Below are 19,414 nucleotides of genomic sequence, written 5' to 3'. Positions count from 1 at the left end.
ATAATCGGCATTTATTTATTTTATTTATTGAATCTTTAGATATATAAAAAAAAAATTAAAGTTAGTTGATAAATAAATCTTGCAAATTTCAAACTGCATCATATTGGCTTTAACAGTTTAACATACAAAATACATTATTTTTCATTCAAGCCCTCCAGCTTCTAACAGCAATTTTTTTTATTTGTGTTATAAATTATCTTAATGTGACTAAATATGAAGGTAAACAAACTGCATGCTTTATGATGTATGTACTGAATATATGTGTATTTATATATGTATGCCCACATCAACAACATGTGTGCAAAACTAAAGTTTCTGTACATATCAGCACAGAGTGGCTCAAAATATTGTCCTGATCACGAGTTTTATGAAAAAGACAGTTCCCCTCCAGTCCAAATAAAACAGTTTTGATAGCACCGCCTGAAGTCTGAACAGTAGTGGAGCTAAAGATGCAGAGTTTGTCCTGAGGGTGGCGCTAGAGGAACGATCAGGTGGTCGGCACGGCTGGATGAACTCCTTAATGTTTTAGATCAAACAGAGAGGACAGAAACAGCAGCAGCCTGATTATCAAGAAGCTTTATTGTCATTATCAGAGTGAATATTATCATCATCATCATCATCATCATCATCATCATCATCAGTCCTGTTGCTATGGGCCTGTGTGCTGGACTGCAGGAGGCTGTTAACATGCAGCAGAGCCGAGCAGACAGACAGACAGGTAGGTGGACAGACAGGTAAAGGGGCAGAGAGACAGACAGACAGACGGACAGAGGTAGGTCAGACAGAAAGGTAGACCGACTGAGGGCAGAGAGGTAGACAGGTGGACAGGTATGAGGTAGGGGAACAGACAGACAGGTAGAGACAGACCGGTAGACAGAAGGACAGACAGGTGGGGGGACAGGTAGCTATTGTGTTATTTACGTACAGGTAGGCAGATGCGATACAAAGCTTATTGGCTGTCTTCCAGAGGCTCCGCCCCCCTCTCATCTGTGTCGGCCAATCCCCTGTGAGGAGGGGCGGGCTCTGCAGGCTGGGGGGAAGGATGTGAGGAGGAGGAGGAGGAAGAGGCGGAGGAGGACAGGGAGAGGGGGAGGTCTGCGGGTTGTTCAGTCTGTAGCCTCCCTCCCTCGTCTGCCTCGCCTCCCATCAGCCCCTCCTCCGCCTGCCCCCCGCCCGCCCCTGCTCCTCCTCCTCCGCCACCACGAGACCCGGCGAACTGCAGGTGAGGCAGGAGGGTGGCCGGGGCCTCCTTCTCCCTCTCTTTCTCCCTCTCCCCCGCCGCCTCCCTCTCCCGTCGCTCGGCGTACAGTGGAGCCTCCAAACCGAGGTAGGAGGCGCTGAGCTGCCGCAGGTCCAGCTCAAAGGGGCTGCCACTGGGCTGCACCGCTGCTTCTCCTCCCTGACCTCCTCCTGATCCTCCTCCTCCCCCTCCTCCTCCTCCTCCTCCCCTCCTAGCCTTGCGGGGGTGGGAGGAGGCAGGGAGGCTGTCGGGGAGGAGAGACTGGATCTTAGGGAGCCAACGTTTACGGACTCTGCGGGCGTTGGTGCACATGTCGGCCGCAATGACGTTCATCTCACTCTCCTTAAAGTTAGGAGCAAAGTTCTGACAGTAGACTGAGGAGACGGAGGAGGAAGAGAGGAAGAGGAGCAGTGGGAGGAGGGGAAGAGGAGGAGAGGGAGGGGGGCAGGAGGAGAGAGATGAAGAGGACAAAAGGAGGAGAGCAGGGTTAGGAAAAAATGAGGAAGAGGAGGAGAAGGAGGAGTAAGATGAAAAGGAGGAAGAGCAGTTGGAGGACGAAAAAGAGGATGGCAAAGGAGAGGAAGAGGAGTGGGAGGAGGAAAAGTGGGAGAAAAGGAAGAAGAAGAGTATCAGGACAAGGATGAGGAGGAAGAGAGGAAGAGGAGCAGCAAGAGGAAGTGAAGAGGAGGATAGGATGGGAGAAGGCAGGAGGAGAAAGATGAAAAGGACACAAAAGGCGGGCGAAGATGAGGAAGGCAGATGAGGCAAGGAGGAGTAAGAAGAAAAGGAGGAAGAGCAGTTAAAGGACAAAGAAGAGGACAGCGAAGGGGAGGAGTGGGAGGAGGAGGAAGAGAGAGCAAAGGAGGACAAGGAGGAGGAAGAGTAGGAGATGGAGGAGTAAGAGGAAAAGGAGGAAGAGCAGTAGGAGGACAAAGAAGAGGTGGGTGAAGGAGAGGAAGAGGAGTGGGAGGAGGAGGAAAGGAGGAAGAAGAGTAGCAGGACAAAGATGTGGAGGAAGAGGAGCCGCAGGAAGAAGTGAAGAGGGGGATATGATGGGAGAAGGCAGGAGGAGAGAGATGAAGAGGACACAAAAGGAGGAAGAGGAGAGGAGGAGAAGGAGGAGTAAGAAGAAAAGGAGGAAGAGCAGTAGGAGGACAAAGAAGAAGGCGGCAAAGGGGAGGAAGAGGAAGAGAGACCGCAATAGGAGGAGTAGAAGGAGAAGAAAGATGAAGAGGAGAAAAAAGGTAGAGATCAGGAAGAGGAGGAGGAGGAGAGAGAGGAGGAAGAAAAGTAGGAGAAAAGGAGGAAGTAGAGTAGGAGAGTAAAGATGAGGAGGAAGAGGAGCAGCAGGAGGAAGTGAAGAAGAGGATGAAGAGGACACAAAAGGAGGATGAGGAAGAGGAGAGGAGGAGGAGAAGGAGGAGTAAGACGAAAAGGAGGAAGAGCAGTAGGAGGACAAAGAAGAAGGCGGCAAAGGGAGTGGGAGGAGGAGGAAGAGGAAGAGGAGAAAAAAGGTAGAAGGTCAGGAAGAGGAAGGAGAAAAGGAGGAAGAAGAGTAGGAGAGCAAAGATGAGGAGGAAGAGGAGAGAAATATCTAAATATTTCCAAAATACAGTAAAAAGACATAAATCAATGAGTCAGTCAGACAGAGTGTTCAGTGTCTCTATACGTGTGTGTGTGTGTGTGTGTGTGTGTCTATACGTCTGTGTGTGTGTGTGTTCAGTGTGTGTCTCTATACGTGTGTGTGTGTTCAGTGTGTGTGTCTCTATACGTGTGTGTGTGTTCAGTGTGTGTGTGTGTGTGTGTTCAGTGTGTCTCTCTCTATATGTGTGTGTGTGTGTTCAGTGTGTGTCTCTATACGTGTGTGTGTGTATTCAGTGTGTCTCTCTCTATACGTGTGTGTGTGTATTCAGTGTGTCTCTCTCTATACGTGTGTGTGTGTGTGTTCAGTGTGTCTCTATACGTGTGTGTGTGTGTGTCTTACGTTTGACGGTGTTTAACACTCGGTTGTCCAGGGGCTTTCGGCTCGGATCATTGGTGGAGGAGCGGATTCCTGTCCCACAGCTATTGGCCAGGGTGTTTCTATGGATACCATAACAACCCAATGAGCACCTATACTGAGCTTTAGATTAGCGCCGTCTCTGCCTGTGAGACAATGTGACAGAGCGGTTATGTAAAGCAGCAGCTGGATGTGAAGGAGGCTGAGTGTCAGAACGCTCCTGAACATTTAAAGCAGCCTGAAGTCACGTGATGTCTGATGACGCCACGCCGTCTGTGGTCGATAACGGAGCAAAATGTTTGTCATGTTTGCAGGAACGCTAAATATTTGTAACTTAAAACCAGCTTGAGCTCATAGTTTATTGGCCTTAGCAGGTGCCCCTACTGTGAAGACCAACCTGCAGGACGTGTGGCGCTCTGACGTGACATAGTGGCCAAACTGTGTAGCTGCAACAATGGCGTCCGTCACGTGAAGCCAATAATACTTTTCTGTAGACTTTCATTGTAAAAGAGACGTCTGTATATTAGCAGATACAGTTTTTTTGAGGGTCTCTTTTCGATAGCAGAATTGGATCCATTCAGTCCGATAACATTCAAATTAGCAAAGGGTTAACGGGCTCTGCAGGGCAGAGGAAGCTAAGCTCTGTGGGCCCAACTATGCGGAAGATTCAGGTACTTTTACACCTGTGAAGACTCTTTTGGTGTCATTCACCACTGAGCAACTTTCATAAGAATGAACATCCAGGTCTCTTCAAACATCCGAGGTTCAGACAGCCAATCTGGGCCGGGCCGAGCCAACCACGATCGTTTATCTAACGTGACGGGTTTGATATGATACGCCGTTGAGGCATCAAGCAACAAGATGGCTGCTGCTGATGTGGAACATTAAATCTTATCTAAAACAAGAACAATCATCTGCACTTAAAGCTTTTGTTGATAAGAAAGACGTGTTTCTTATCAACAGGAAGTATCAAGTACAAAACTCTGTCTTGGAAGGAATTTAATCTGCTGATTAATCTAAATATGGGCATATTTGTTATAGATATTAAAGAATGGAGCTACGTTGGTTTAAACGTTCAAAAAATAGACGTATGTTTGTTTTGAAGATGTACAAAAATTGACATATGCCCATTTTTGGCGATTTATGTCCATTTTTGTTTACCAATGGACGCTCCGTTCCAGGCTGATATACATTACGGAGGTATATTAAAGCACACTTATCTGTTTTAAAGATATACAAAACAGATGTATCCCTTCTAATATGGGTTTTAACAGGTGCACAAAGACAGTATATATCCATTTTTGGGTAAACATTCAAAAATATATGTTTTTAAATACACAAAGATGGACATATCAGGAATGTTGGACAAAGGTAGACATACAGCATAAAGGTATACAAACGTTTCAGTGTATGCAAAAAGAAACAATGGATGTACAGAAAAACTAACTAGAGGTCTAAAATATATCCGTTTAGATAAAACAACAGATTGACGTATGGATGTATATTCATTTTGGAGGATTACTAACTAACAAACATCAATTTTAAAAGCGTAAAGAACACTGACTTATGTCCGTTTTGACATGTTGGGATGTCTGATCAACCCTTACGACCATAAACAAGATTTTATCAGGAATTTAAAGTCCCAGACTCACATGGATCAGGACACGTTAGCCAAGGTCAACAGTTTAATCACTGCTCTAAATGAGGAAAATCTCATCAGATTGCTAGAAGAAGGAAAAACAAAACACCTGAAGGCTTCGCAGCACGTTTTTCTGTTAGCGTTGCTAATGAGGCTGCATCACGTAAACTATAAGAAGGTAATCAGAGCCAATTTACAAGCATTAAGCTGCCCTGTAAACACTTCTTCTTCTAAGAAGGTCTTCTTCTAGGTCAACATCTCAGCGAGCTCTGAGTTCTGAGCATCTCAGCTGAGTTGAGCTTCAATAAGTCATCAATAAATCTTTGTGAAAGCCTCATTTGTGTTTTCTTGAGTTAATTAAATACGACTTCTTCTGTGTTTCTTTGCTAACTTCTTGGTCCACGTCAGAGAAGAGTCAAAAAAAACCTTTAAACCTAACTGAGCACATGAGTGAGCCTAGGAGGTGTATCTTCTAACTTTGAACACCTGCTTCCACTCTTTATGCTAAGCTAGGCTAACCGGGTCCGGTATCTATGTGGAGATGAAAAAAGGTGTTAAGCAGAGTTTGACAGCTCACCTGTCGAAGAACGTCGCCAGCAGCCTCCTGAGCAGCACCTTGTGTTTGACTCCGGCACACAGGTGACAGTTCATCAGCTGACCTCGTGTCATGAACACACCTGAACCTGAGCGCACAAACACACCGACGTCACGTTTACATAACTCACCCCCTCAGCCTGTCTGCATCTGTCTCAGCTCCTCCAGACAGTTTTGTGTTTAATGACCTTCCTAACCATCCTGTTACCATGACAACACACGGGCAACTTAAAGAACAAGGAAGACAAGCTGTGTCTGAACTCTCTGCTATTTCATAGTCACTTTTCACATTTTTATTTGAGAGTGAAGTTTCGTGCTCTACGCCGTGTCCAAAACTGTCCACAGCTGGACAGGTGTTCTGTTGTCCTACCTGCCACCAGCTCCACCTTCTCCCCCGGGTCTCCCTCAGTGTAGAGCGACGGGTGGCAGCGATACCCGATTTGACTGATCAGACTGGCAGGGAGGGCCATGTTGTCCCGACCAACCAGCACGCAGGGCCGACGCTCGTTAGCCAGCGGGAGGGACAGCATCTCCATCTTCTCTTGGACTGAGAAACGGAGAGAAAGGATGTTTACCTGAACCAGGAGGCTTGGTGACAGAAATATAAAGCAAAGTTGAGTGAACCTGTGCAGTGTTGAAGGTAATACTTGAATGCCTGGAGCTGCAGGTCCTCTAATGTCCACTAGATGCTCCTCCCAGAGAACTCTGACTGCATTGAAGTGAATGTGAAAACTGGACATTTTCTGACCTGTGGTTGCTCACTGAGGCTTTGTGTTTTTGGCATTATTCGCTCGTATCGGAGGGTGGAGAGAAGAATACAACATGCACAAAGGTTGGGGAGATGAAAACTAGAGTTAGCATCAGAAATTAGTTCCTTTATGTGTGAGTCAATGATCACATGGTTTTGAAATAACTGCTGGTTTATTAAGACATTAAATAAATCCTCTTCCGTGAACAAGACTGAACCCGGCCACACTGATGTCACCATGGATACACATACATGGTACGGTAGCTGATAATGACCAAAGAGGATGACCATTTAGCCAAAAGAGCTACAAAAATCAGATCAAAGTGTTTTGTGGATGAGAACGTAATGTCGCTTCAATATTAACAATATGTATGAATTAGAGGATTTGTGATCCTGTGGGTCCCACGAGACCCAGCACAAATCTTGCGGGAGCGTGCGGTTTAAACTTCGCTGTCGCCGGGTGCAGACAGTCTGGAACACACACATTTTGGGAGCAGGCTGGAGCAGAATTAAGAAAAAGAAAAACAGCTTCACACAGGGCTCTAGTATGGATCTTAACCATTTGGCCACCAGGATGTGTGTAGCACTTTCTAATGGCCCAGAAACAGTTTCAGCTGAGCTTAACTGATCAGTCAAACACCAACGTCAGGCTGCTACAGCTCATGTTCAGCTTCTTGGGTGGTGACTCTAGTGTCAACGTTAGGAGGAGGGACAAATATTCCATCCATCCATCGTCTATGCCGTTTATCCTTCAGGGTCACGGGGCGGCTGGAGCCAATCCCAGCCTGCATTGGACGAGAGGCGAGGTGCATCCTGGACTGGTCACAGGGCCAACACCATTCACACTCACATTCACGCATACGGGCAATTTAGAGTCACCAATTAACCTGCATGTCTTTGGACTGTGGGAGGAAGCCGGAGTACCTGCAGAGAACCCACACAAACACTATGTGCTTCTCTTCCTGATCAGACTAACACAGTTTTTTAATATGAAATCTAACTAGTCTTCTTGGTTCTTCACATGCAGCACAAATAAAGGTGGTAATGTGTGAAAGGGACTTTTAGTTTTGAGTTTTGTAATTCAGTTTAGTTCCTCTGGTTCCAGAGTTCCTGGAACTATTTGTTTAAAAAGAGCTACCTGATGTTTTGACATTCACTATCAGTGTGTGTGCCTGTAATCTGTCCTGATCTTATGAATCCCTCCCAAATTTAATCAGGATTTAAAGCAAGATCACCACTGAGGTTATTTTTGTGCTCAATCTGTAGTTTTGTTGATGAACTCCCATAGTGGGAGCATTGATAGATGGGATTGTACCACAATATCACTTACTGTAGGGGTTTGCAGGATGTCCATAGATGTGTTGGTAGAGTCCGGGGTGGACAGTGTTGCCGTAATAATCCTCCTCCAGCTCCTCCTCGGTGGCGGGATGAGAGGGAGGGGAGTCTGTGGGAAGGCTGGATCCCCCTGGACTGGAGCGCCCGCCGCCTGCCAGCAGGTAGGACTGCAGCCCCGGGACTAAACCCCCACTCGCGCCCAGGTAACACAGAGCACTGGTCCTGGAGGACTGGAGGTCCCCAGCGACGTCCACTCTAAGAACAGAAGAACAAGGAAAACGTAGACCAGAAGGAGACAGATGACTGAGGGAGATACTGGAAATAGGAATTCCCTGTTTAAACATTGTTGTAGCTTTATAATGAGTGATTTTTGTGTCAGAGGTCTTCACAGGTCCAAGTTGACCAAGTTTTGCATCACGCAAAAGCATCAAGTATAATTTGGGCTCAAGGGAAGTGTTTCTACCTGTTCTGACTGCCAAGTTAATTATCCTCAAGTCTGTCTGGATCAAGAATGACTTTCTGCGGGTCTCTTTGAAATCACGTCTTCCTTATTTACAAAATGAATTAATGCCTTTGGTCTTTTTGAGTGGCTTTTCCACAGGTCCGCCATGAATCTGATCTCTATTTGTTTACTTAGGTTCCCTGTTGAACAATGTTTTTACGAGCGAGTCTCTGTTTTGTTGACAATGAAGCCACGAGAACAATCATGCAGTGGCACGATTCACATTCCTAATGAACACTTTGCACAGTTGGGAGCCGTTAACACTCCAATAAATGCAGAAACGCTCCAGCTGCAACGCTCCACGTGTTTGCTTGCTGGCAAACACGTGTACAAACAACGCAGGTAATGCATTGGACATGTTTGTTAAACCTCAAGAATACACACAATGTGTTTTGGTGAGAAACATTGAACTCCACAGGGGACTGTTACTTACTTGTACTTGACTTCTATGGTATTGTTATCATTTTCAAATACACAGCAGTGTTGTTCTTTGTAGGTAAAGATTGTACTTAAATTCTTTTTTTTTTGACAGGCATAGTAACAGTAAAGTCTGATTGGTCACAATATAATGAAAGTAGAAAATAATTTACTTTATGGTGAAAGATTTCGCCAAAAAAAAATGAAAATATGTGTGAAATTCTTTTTATTATTACTGTTTTTCTTGTAAATGACTGGATCAAAAATTTGTGTTATATGCAGATAGTGAAGTGAACGGGTATTGTTTTTTTAAGGGGTCATAAGACAAAAAGTTGGGAAGGATGCACCACAATGATCACACAGATCTGAACATAACTCTCATCTGTCCCCACCTGGCCTCCTCTCCTCCACCTGCTCTTGCTCCCCTTCCTCCGTTCTCCTCAGCGGGAGGAGTGTCGGCTCTCTCCTGTTTGATCCTGCTGACAGCCAACAGCAGCTCCTCGGGGCTGAGGGACGGCTGGTCTGGACTGGCCTCCTGCAGCTGGGGGGCGCCGTGCTGCTGCTGTTGGACCATCGGGGCATCGAAGCCCCCGAGCTCGTCAGCGGAGGTCGTCTGTAATACATAAGCGTGTTCAAGTAAAGTTAAAAAGAGATGCTGGGACAGGAGTGGGGGAAAAACACCAGCTGTGACATCAATGGGTAGGGTGTGGTCAGAGAAACGGCCAACCAATCAGCAGCTCCAGATTTTAAGTGTGTTGAGGTGCACTTCCTCTAATGTCCAGTAGATGTGGCTGTAATCAAACTCAAAATTCAAGTTAAGTTCAGCTTTTTGCAGATTGGTGAGCTTCTTCCATTCAGTCTGAGGGGAGATTTTCAGAATTATTTGGTTCATTGTTCTTCCATAAAGTTTGTCTGAGTGCTCCAAATCAAATTCACCAAACTGTCTTAATTGCACCAATTTGTTGCAAAGTGGTTGTTTCAACGTGATAAATGATTCCTTTATTCATCCTAAAGAGGAAATACTTAATGCGAATATGAACAAATTCTCTAAAATCACTTCGCACGGCTTAAAGGTTCGCCCGCTCCCCCTGCTGTCGCTACCGCAGCTCCATGGCTGAGTTTTTTATTCGTTCTTATTCGTTCTGTACACAACCGCTGGCTGACAACCTCTCCTAGCCTTTATCCTACTGTGTTAGCTCAGTAGCTTTGCCGAGTCTGTCGCTGAGCAGCAGCTCTGAATTATTTTTCAGCGTGATTTCACTTTGCGATGGGTTTGCTCACTGGATGATTCGCTGACTCATATGCACCAACATGTACCCACAGCCGTCCCGACAACCAAAACTGGGACTTCATTCTCTGCTCAGGTCGTCAATTCTCTTCTGTATCTTTACATAGCAAAAACGCTGTTTAATGCTGTATTAATGTTCTGAGTGTCGTGTAGAGAACCTTTCAGAACAAATTTGTTCTTATGAGTGGTTTTTGCACGAAGCCCAGTGTTTCTTAAAACATAATTGGAGCTATGATGTCAGTATTTGGAGGTGTTTTAGCCTGACTTGCATTGCCATGGTTACTGAATTTAGCCCAGAACTTCAAAGTGAATTAATCTAAGCTGCAAAATGTAAAACCACTTCTCTGAACACACAGATTTTCAGCTTCAGTTCACTGATAATTTGAAGCCCTGTGATTGGATGTTTGTTGTTGAAATGAACCTTTGGAGTGATATTTTCCCTCTTTCCCTCAAAGAGCACATTTGTTCATCTTTTGTCGGGAAAGTTTCATCTCCATCACAAACTGTTACCAACTTGAGGAACATGAATGGGACCTGAGTCCTCACCCTTTACAACTCTACATGCCTGTATATCCTATGTCTGGTCTACCCAGATTAGCGCCATAGACGGCCACACCCACCTGTGAGTCACAGCACAGAGGTGAGGAGGAGGAGGAGGCCTTCATCATCATCAGCTCCATGCCTCGCTCCACGATGTTCTGGATCTGCAGGTACCCGGCGGTGTACATGAGCACCAGCTGCTCACTGGCGGCCATGCTGAGGCGCCCTGTGTAGCAGAAGGCCAGAATCTGCTGGAAACACGTCGGTGTCACGGAGGACGGCAGCTCAAATACCGCCTGGGAGGTGGAGGAGGAAGAGGATGAAGAAGAGGAGTCGGCTGCAGAGCTGAATAGGTCTCTGAAGTACAGCGAGGAGGCGGCGAGGACGGCCCGATGCGCCTTGAAGGCCTGACCCTGCACCAGGATGGAGACGTCGCAGTAGTGACCCAGCAGCCGCTGTTCATTCAGGCTACCAAGCACGCTGCTGCCAAAATCTGGGATCTCCACCTGCAGCAGCCCCTCCGACATGATGGACGCCGTCAGTCCAGAGGGGGACAGTACAGGAAGTGAGTGAGAGTTCGGACTAGCCGGTGGCTAGGAGGGGACGTTCGTGACCAGCCAGAGTTAGACTGACAGAGGAAGAAGGAATGTTTAAGTGTCAGGGATCCTGAAGATATCACCTCCAAAATGTTTCAGATACATGTTGTTGTGGAGGAAAGTGAGGTCAGAGGTCAGGGAGACAGAGAGGGGGTGGGTGGTGTTCAGGTCGGAGGTGTTGAGTCGGAGATTGAAGATCCTCAGGATGGAGGTCGCCCAGCACGGAGATACAACTACAACAGGAGGAGGGAGGAGAGGAGGGAAAGACAAAAGAGGAGAGAGGTTGGGTTCCACACCTTCTCATCTACCTGCAGAACCTGAGAAAATCACATCTGACACCTCACAGCTTCTGTGTCTGCTCATCATGTCCTCTCTTCCCTCTTCCTCTCTACCACGCTTATATGATATATAATTCATATTATATATCATAGTGATCTCACGTAGGAATCTTCTTGTCTTTGACTAAAGCCTGCAGAGGTAAAATATTCAGCCTAAACTTCTACCTCTAGAAGTGCAGAATCACCAATGGTGGAAGAAGCACCAGTAAAACAATGTAAAATCCTCCACTTTAGTAATTTAACTTAAGTTAAAATACAGAATCTGAATGTACTTTAGGTATCATTAGTAAAAGTAAAATGTCTCCTGACTGACATCTGATTCTATGTTAGATTTTTAAACTGATGCATCATCAGAGCAGCATGTTACTGTTGTCGCTGCTGAAGGTGGAGACAATTTGAACAACTTTATGTACAGTCAGCTAGTTTAGTCCAGTGGTTCCCAACCAATGGGTCAGGCCCCTCCAATGGGTCACCAGATCAATCAGAGGGGTCCTAAGATGATCAATGGGAGAGGAAAGAAGAAAAAACAAAGCTCTGATACATAAATATGTTTCCAGCTTTTGTATTTTGTTTGTAAAATATTGAATCATTTCAGCAGCTATAGAAATGACACCATGCGAGAAGTTTAGAAAGGAAACATCTGAAACATGACAAGTGAACTAGTTTTTATGTGAGGTGAAAACGTCACATTTAGAAAGCGCGCTGCAAATTCAGACAACACAACATGTTACAGACATTATATTGTGTTAGTTGCTGTGTTGTCAACCTGCTGTACGTGTGTTGTCAAATTAATGAAGATGTTATCCTAATTTGCTGTATGTTTTCTTAAGCTGCAGTGCGTTGAGCTCTCAGGGCCGCAGAGTTTTTCAGAAATTTTACTGATATTTTGTCAGGCTAGCATTTAGTGAGTGGATAACTTCCACATTCACACTGACGACCTTCATCTGTCCTCGGTGATCAACAGAAACATCCCTGCTTCAATGGAAATGTGTTCATCTGTCCTATTAACACCGCCTGCAGAAACAAGAGTTAAGTTGCACCTGTAGCCACACACCCCCAGCAGTGATGTCACAGGGTCCTATAGCACACCTGTACATCACTGCGGCAAAGAGAGCATTTAAACCGCTGGAGGTCAGCAAAAACAAGATTTACAAGGATGTTATGGGGTTTTGTGATTAAGATTTAGTTTTAGGGTGTTTAGCAGCATCAGAGCCTGACGAAGCAGAAATGTGTGTACAGAGCGACTGGCTGCCACTACAGAGAAAAGGTGTTAATAAGACTCATCTGATCAGGTGACAGCTTTCAGTCTATTTATTATTCACTTAAGTTATGTTTGTCTCCGAACTGAATAATACAGCTAACATGAATAAAGTCCAGCAGGAAACATATCAACACATATGACTCATCAGCCAGCCAGAGTCAGCATGACTGAAGGAGGATCATGACCACGTCACTTAATTTCATTATTCTCTGGTCTTTCCACTTTCTTTCATGTATTGATCTGCCCATTTGTTCGTTTGTTCCATTTCCACTATTATCTCATAGCTTCTGGTCTTTATCTCTGTCCTGATTTGCTCACACAGCCTATGACCAACACGTCGCCACATTTATGAGGTCATGTGACCTGACATCACCACATCCACCACAGATATCAGAATAAAACTATCATCTCTGGACCACAGATCTAACTTCAAGTCACAATCTGTGTAAAAGCTCAATGTTTCTATCATTTTTAAATTTGTAAAGAGCCCTGATGCTTAACGTTGACTCATCAGTGTGAAGTTATATTAGTTACATCATTTAAATTCCTAATAATCCCTCTGAAAATCAGTGATTCATGGTTTTATCGTTTCCCAAGTTATTTTACTGGCAGTGTGTAAAAGGCTTTGGATCTAAATCCAAATACTTAACACCTTTACAGTTTCAGACATTATAATTGAACAGTTACCTGTTTAAAAATTATGAAAACAATCAGATAACTAAAACATTTTACCGTTAGTTCTCGTGATTCCGTTTCTGGTTCAAATCAGATCATTCTGGTTCAAATCATATCGTTCTGGTAGTGTTCAGACTGCAGATTACTGATGGTTGATCCAACAGAAATCAGTATTAGATGCTCGGTTATTTACTCTACACATGAATAAGACAACTGCACATTGCAATATCTATTTCTATGCAGATGATGACATTTTGTATATCACCAGCTCTTCAGTAAAAACCAACCAGACTCTCTCCAGGTTACTTTAATTTAAGGTTAATTTAAAGAAAGCCTAAATTGTCTTCTTTTGCTGATGATGCTCTGTTTTATACTTAAATTTTCTAAATTTTTTGTATTATAGTGTTCTCAGTTATTTTTTTTTACTAAGGTAGCAACAGTTATTCTACTATCTATTTATTATTATGATTATTGTCTTGATTAATTGATCAGTTATTTGGTCTGTAAAATGTCAAAAAATGGTCAGTGATTCCCACAGCCCAAGATGACCTCCTCAAATGTATTAATTTGTCCACAAAGCAAAGATATTCATGATAGAGGAGTAAAGAAATGCAAATTATTCATATTTAAGAAGCTGAGATCAGAGAAATTTTACTTTTTTGTGTTACATTTTGCAAAGGTCTTTGTAATCTTGTTTTGATAAGTGCTTTACGCTAAGTTTTTTTAAATTAATTATTTTAATCATTATTATTGAATTATCATCATTGAACCAGAGGTAGTACAGTACTGTCCAATCTAGAACAGTCTAGTACAGTCCAGTACAGTCAGGTTCAGTCGAGAACAGTCTGGAAGAATCCAGTTAGTCCAGTAGAAACCAGAGGATTTGAGTTTTGATTTAGATTTCTTATTAGGATCTTTTTTAGTCCAACATTAAACAACAGAGTACAAGGCTCGATGAACCATAACATCAAGAAAACTACCATATATACAATTAACTACATCATCATTTACTCCATGTTTCTATTGTCTCACATACATTAGCATCAATAATGGCAGGTAGTGTATTCCATCTTTGACAAAAACTTGGCAGGACATAATTTATGCCTATGGCTGTTCTGGTATTGACACCATGTCACATCTCTCACCAAACAGAGTCGGGTGCAATATTCCAATCATCTTCTAATAGTTGACAGTTACTATCAAATAGTATTTTTACGTGAAAGGTTGATCCCAAGTTATAACATAAACTCATGAGGCTTTTGTCAATGGTGTCATTCACAGTCAACCATCCTATATTACTATGTAATTCAATTACTGGGTAATTGTTTGCATGCCTCAAGACAGTTCTAGGTTGCCTCATTCTGTGTCTTGGAGTTTTCCTATCTTACCACTAGCTGCATTACCCCACATGGCTGAGCAATATGACCTGACCTGACTGCCAATTAAAGCAAGGGTTGACTGCTTCAATACCTCCCGTGGCAAATAACCAGCTATCTGTCGAATCAGACAGGGTATGCTCGTGATCTTTATTTGATAAGTGACTGATATGGGGAGTCCATGATAAATGACTACCCAAATGAATAAAAGTTTAATAACAGAAACCTGCTCAAAACAGTCCCAGCAGAAAAAAGCATCTAACAGCATCTGGTCTTTTTTCCTAGCTCCAAGCACTATAACTTTGGTCTTCCTGGCATTCAGGACAAGTTTGTTGCTACAGACTCAGAGATGAATATTTAATAACCCCATTTGGAGGGTTTCCTATATTTGTGCTAGAGAAAGCCCCGCTGTATACATCATCAGCAAATACTGTAGTGCTGCACCAAGATAGTATGGCTGGAAATTGATTTGTATAAATTAAGAAGAGAAGAGGACCGAGGCAGCTGCCCTGCGGTACACCACACTTTGCAAGACGTGAGAATTAAAAATGAATGCAGACTATATTCTATTGTACTATATTGTCCCTGCCTCTGTCATACGATCCACTTCTACATACATGTTGATGAATAATGAGTATGTCGTGATTCTTACAATGCCAGATTTGTTTACTGACTATTGTTTCCAACAGTTTAAGGATTTCAAAGAGATTGCAGGGCGGCCAATGTCCATGGTCAAAGGTTGCTTATTATCTTAAGAAATAGGACAAAGTTTGATGTGTCCCTGCTCAAGTAACCAAATAAACAGAGTTAATGGAGCTGCTATTCACTGAGCAGCTGAGCAGCCAATCAATGTAATTTGTTGTCTACAAAATCATTGCCAACTAATTTTCCATCAGTGAGTTTCTCCAACTATTGAACCTCCTCCACCTTACACACAAGTAAAAAAGCCATAGAGCAGGTTGTGCCCTCCATGTTATTAGCCTCAATAGACTGCACAAGGGTTTGAGTTTTTTTTCCTCTCAACATATTCAGTTCAAAGTAAGCTGCAAAATGATTTGCCACATCCTTTGGTTTTCTTGTTTGTGTGTGCCTGTCAACCTCAACAGTAAATGGAGGAGCTGAGACAGAGCAGTCCTCATGTAATACTTCAATAATTTTTTGCAATTACTGAATACATTTTTGTAAAATGAAGCTATCTTATTGCAGTTTGATTTAAGTGCATAATTGTGGAGCTGTTTAGAGTTCTGCCTGAGTCCAATTTTGAATTTGATGCACCAACTTTGCCAAATCCAGTTGCATGGTTAAAGTTGTTCTCAAGATACACCTATTACCAAAGAACTGCAGCTAGATCCTCCTTTGGTCTGTAAACACTTCCAATAAGCACTGGTAATTGGTATGGCACCAACATTTGTAGAGTCTCGTCCCGTCGAGGAAAATCTAGTTCAGTCCAGTGCAATACAATAGAGTCAAGTAGAGCCCAGTACAGTCTAGTAAAGACCAGTCCAGTTCAGCCTTTTTGTTAAGTTCAAACAAACGTTATCATTCTTCTTATTATTCTTATTCTTATTATTTTTAGCATAATTAGCATTATTAGCTACACTGGATTATGGATACTTTTCATTACCTTCAAACCACTGAATACTTTTTGGATACCTTTTATTGTAATTAATAATTTATTATTCAGAAGGACTATTATGAAAATAAGTTACTGGCATATTTAACATCCTTTGTTTAAAATGGCGTAGTGATGCAGACTGTTTATTAAGTGGTATCAATCAGAAGTGACTGATCCAAAATATAAACAGTTTGGTTCCCAATAAGGGTCGGTGTCCACATAGTGTGTTATTCTGAGCATCAGCGCCTTTTTTCAATTGTTCCCGATGAGGAGAGAGAGCGCGTGCGACTCGGGGAAAAAGCGCTTCACTCTGCGTCTTTTTTTCACAGTGCTCCGCCTTTTTAGTCGGTGGGACATTAGGCTCATCTGTACAGAGTGTGAAGGACAAGCATCCTCTGGTTGGTCCTCACAGTAAAAAAAATACAAAAACAATGTTAAATAAATAGATACAAAGAGTTAATAAAAAAGCAAAGGGGGCGCTGCTAGCCTATCGTACAACTGTGGTGGTCAAATGGTGATGTTGTCATGGAAACAAAACCCACGTGCAGTGTTTTGTTTTTTTCTCTCGTCGCAAAAGTGCTTCATCCCAGTGTCCTGCCAGGAAAAAACACTTATGTGGACACAGGCCTTAAGCTGTGAGGAAGTCTTTGTGCAGGTTTTTAAATATGATCAAACAGCATCAGGAGATTAGGAACAGAACCAGTTTCTGGACTACAACTACAACAGGCTTCCACATACCAAGTATCAACTGGGATAATCTGATTCCCAGTTACACATCAGTACTGGGATGAGCTGAAAACTCTATTTGTGGATGTTTTAATCAGTGAGTGTGTGTGTGTGTGTGTGTGTGTGTGTGTGTGTGTGTGTGTGGGCTGTGACTGTCTCTGGTGTTCTTTATTGAAGATGATGATAAGAAGTCTTTTACTGACAGCACTGTGTTATTACTGTACGTGAGATGACATCACAGTGACGGCAGCTTGTTTACTTCAACCTACGAACAGATCTGGTCTGTAGTGGACCTGCTGCAACACACACACACACACACACACACACACACACACACACACACACACACACTCAATAGTATAACACAGTAGAATCCAGTCCATAGAGTCTAGTACACTTCAGTACAGTTAGGACAGTCCAGTAAAGTGCAGTAGAGTCCAGTTCAGTTCAGTCTAGAAGAGTCCAGTACAGTCTAGTAAAATACAGTCTAGTAGAGTCTAGTATAACACAGTAGAGTCCAGGCCAATAGAGTCCAGTACAGTCCAGTATAATAAAGTACAGTCCAGTAGAGTGTAGTACAATACAGTAGAATCCAGTCCATAGAGTCCAGTACAGTTTCGTAGAGTCTAGTACACTTCAGAACAGTTAGCACAGTTCAGTAAAGTGCAGTAGAGTCCAGTTCGGTTCAGTCTAGCAGAGTCCAGTAGAGTCTAGTATAACACAATATTGTCCAGCACAGTCCAGTACAGTCTAGTACAGTAAAATACAGTCCAGTAGAGTCTAGTACAATACAGTAGAGTCCAGGCCAATGGAGTCCAGTACAGTCTAGTACAGTAAAATACAGTCCAGTAGAGTCTAGTACAATACAGTAGAGTCCAGGCCAATGGAGTCCAGTACAGTCTAGTACAATACAGTAGAGTCCAGGACAATGGAGTCCAGTACAGTCTAGTACAGTAAAATACAGTCCAGTAGAGTCTAGTACAATACAGTAGAGTCCAGGCCAATGGAGTCCAGTACAGTCTAGTACAGTAAAATACAGTCCAGTAGAGTCTAGTACAATACAGTAGAGTCCAGGCCAATGGAGTCCAGTACAGTCTAGTACAATACAGTAGAGTCCAGGCCAATGGAGTCCAGTACAGTCTAGTACAGTAAAATACGGTCCAGTAGAGTCTAGTACAATACAGTAGAGTCCAGGCTAATGGAGTCCAGTACAGTCTAGTACAGTAAAATATGGTCCAGTAGGGTCTTGTATCACACAGTAGAATCTGGTCCAATACAGTCCAGTACAGTCTATTACAGTAAAATACAGTCCAGTAAAGTCCAGCAGAGTCCAGTATAGCAGAGTTCAGTGAAGTTTAGTGCAGTTAAGTACATGCCAGTCCAATAGAGTGAAGGGCTAGTCCAGTATAGACCTGTACAGTGCAGTCCAGTAAAGTCCATTAGGGTCCATTACAGTCCAGTACAGCCCAGTAGAGTACAGTATAGACCTGTACAGTGCAGACCAGTAAAGTCCATTAGGGTCCATTACAGTCCAGTACAGCCGAGTAGAGTACAGTATAGACCTGTACAGTGCAGACCAGTAAAGTCCATTAGAGTCCATTACAGTCCAGTACAGTCCAGTAGAGTACAGTATAGACCTGTACAGTGCACTCCAGTAGAGTACAGTATAGACATGTACAGTGCAGACCAATAAAGTCCAATAGAGTCCATTATAGTCCAGTACAGTACAGTATAGTACTGTACAGTAGAATCTAGTACAGCCCAGTAAAGTCCAGTAGAGTCCAGTACAGTACAGTATAGACCTGTACAGTGCAGACCAGTAAAGTCCACTAGAGTCCATTACAGTCCAGTACAGTACAGTAGAGACCCTTACAGTCCAGTACAGTATAGTACTGTACAGTACAGTCTAGTACAACCCAGTAAAGTCCAGTAGAGTCCAGTACAGTACAGTATAGACCAGTACAGTGCAGACCAGTAAAGTCCTGTAGAGTCCATTAAAGCCCAATAGAGCCCAGTAAAGTCCAGTAGAGTCCTTTATAGTCCAGTAGAGTCTAGCACTGTACAGTCTGGTAAAGTCCAGTAAAGTCCAGTAGAGTCCAGGTGAGTTCATTCTGTTTCAGAGTTCAGTTCAGTTCAGCGTTATTGTTGTTTACAGTGCAACTGCAGCAGAGAGACAGACAGTCTGAGCAGACAGACAGACAGCTCAGAGAGACAGGACAGACAGACAGACAGGACAGACAAACAGGACAGACAGGCAGACAGACAGACGGCAGGGAGATAACTGTTAACAGACAGACAGAAAGCAGAGACAGACAGACAGGTAGATAAAGAGACAGACAGATGGTTTAAAAAGAAACAGAAACAGTTTCAGAGTGCAAAGACAGGCAGACAGACAGGCAGGCAGGCAGACAGTTCACAGTTAGAGGAGGATGGTTGTGAATAGAGAGACAGACAGCTCCTCACCTCCTCTCTGCTCCTCTTCCTCCTGTGTGCTTCTCCTCCATGCAGCAGGCAGGACGGCTGGC

The 19,414-nt window shown here is 43.6% G+C and overlaps 1 protein-coding gene across 1 annotated transcript; it reads right to left on the bottom strand.

Moving 5' to 3' along the window:
• Nucleotides 1–581: 581 nt before the first annotated feature.
• Nucleotides 582–19,414, bottom strand: LOC139204239 (nucleus accumbens-associated protein 2-like). Its single transcript, XM_070834220.1, has 8 exons — nt 19,353–19,414; nt 10,383–11,131; nt 8,867–9,087; nt 7,551–7,810; nt 5,843–6,019; nt 5,456–5,561; nt 3,225–3,322; nt 582–1,614 (listed from the first exon to the last, which is right to left on the bottom strand). The coding sequence occupies exons 2-8, from the start codon at nt 10,827–10,829 to the stop codon at nt 950–952; spliced, it is 1,974 nt and encodes a 657-aa protein (XP_070690321.1). The 5' UTR covers nt 10,830–11,131; nt 19,353–19,414; the 3' UTR covers nt 582–949.

The sequence above is a fragment of the Pempheris klunzingeri genome, chromosome 7 (assembly GCF_042242105.1).
Source record: "Pempheris klunzingeri isolate RE-2024b chromosome 7, fPemKlu1.hap1, whole genome shotgun sequence".
NCBI classification, from domain to species: Eukaryota; Metazoa; Chordata; class Actinopteri; order Acropomatiformes; family Pempheridae; genus Pempheris; species Pempheris klunzingeri.
The sequence above is the reverse complement of the archived record's forward strand: the minus strand, read 5'-3'. Positions and strand labels throughout refer to the sequence as shown.

Excerpts from the sequence above, each read along its gene's own strand:
- LOC139204239 (XM_070834220.1), bottom strand. The coding sequence starts at position 10,829 with ATGTCGGAGGGGCTGCTGCAGGTGGAGATCCCAGATTTTGGCAGCAGC. Across the intron at positions 7,811-8,866 it reads GGTGGAGGAGAGGAGGCCAG|AGTGGACGTCGCTGGGGACC; the intron begins GTGGGGACAGAT and ends TTCTGTTCTTAG. Across the intron at positions 3,323-5,455 it reads CTGGCGACGTTCTTCGACAG|AAACACCCTGGCCAATAGCT; the intron begins GTGAGCTGTCAA and ends TGGTATCCATAG.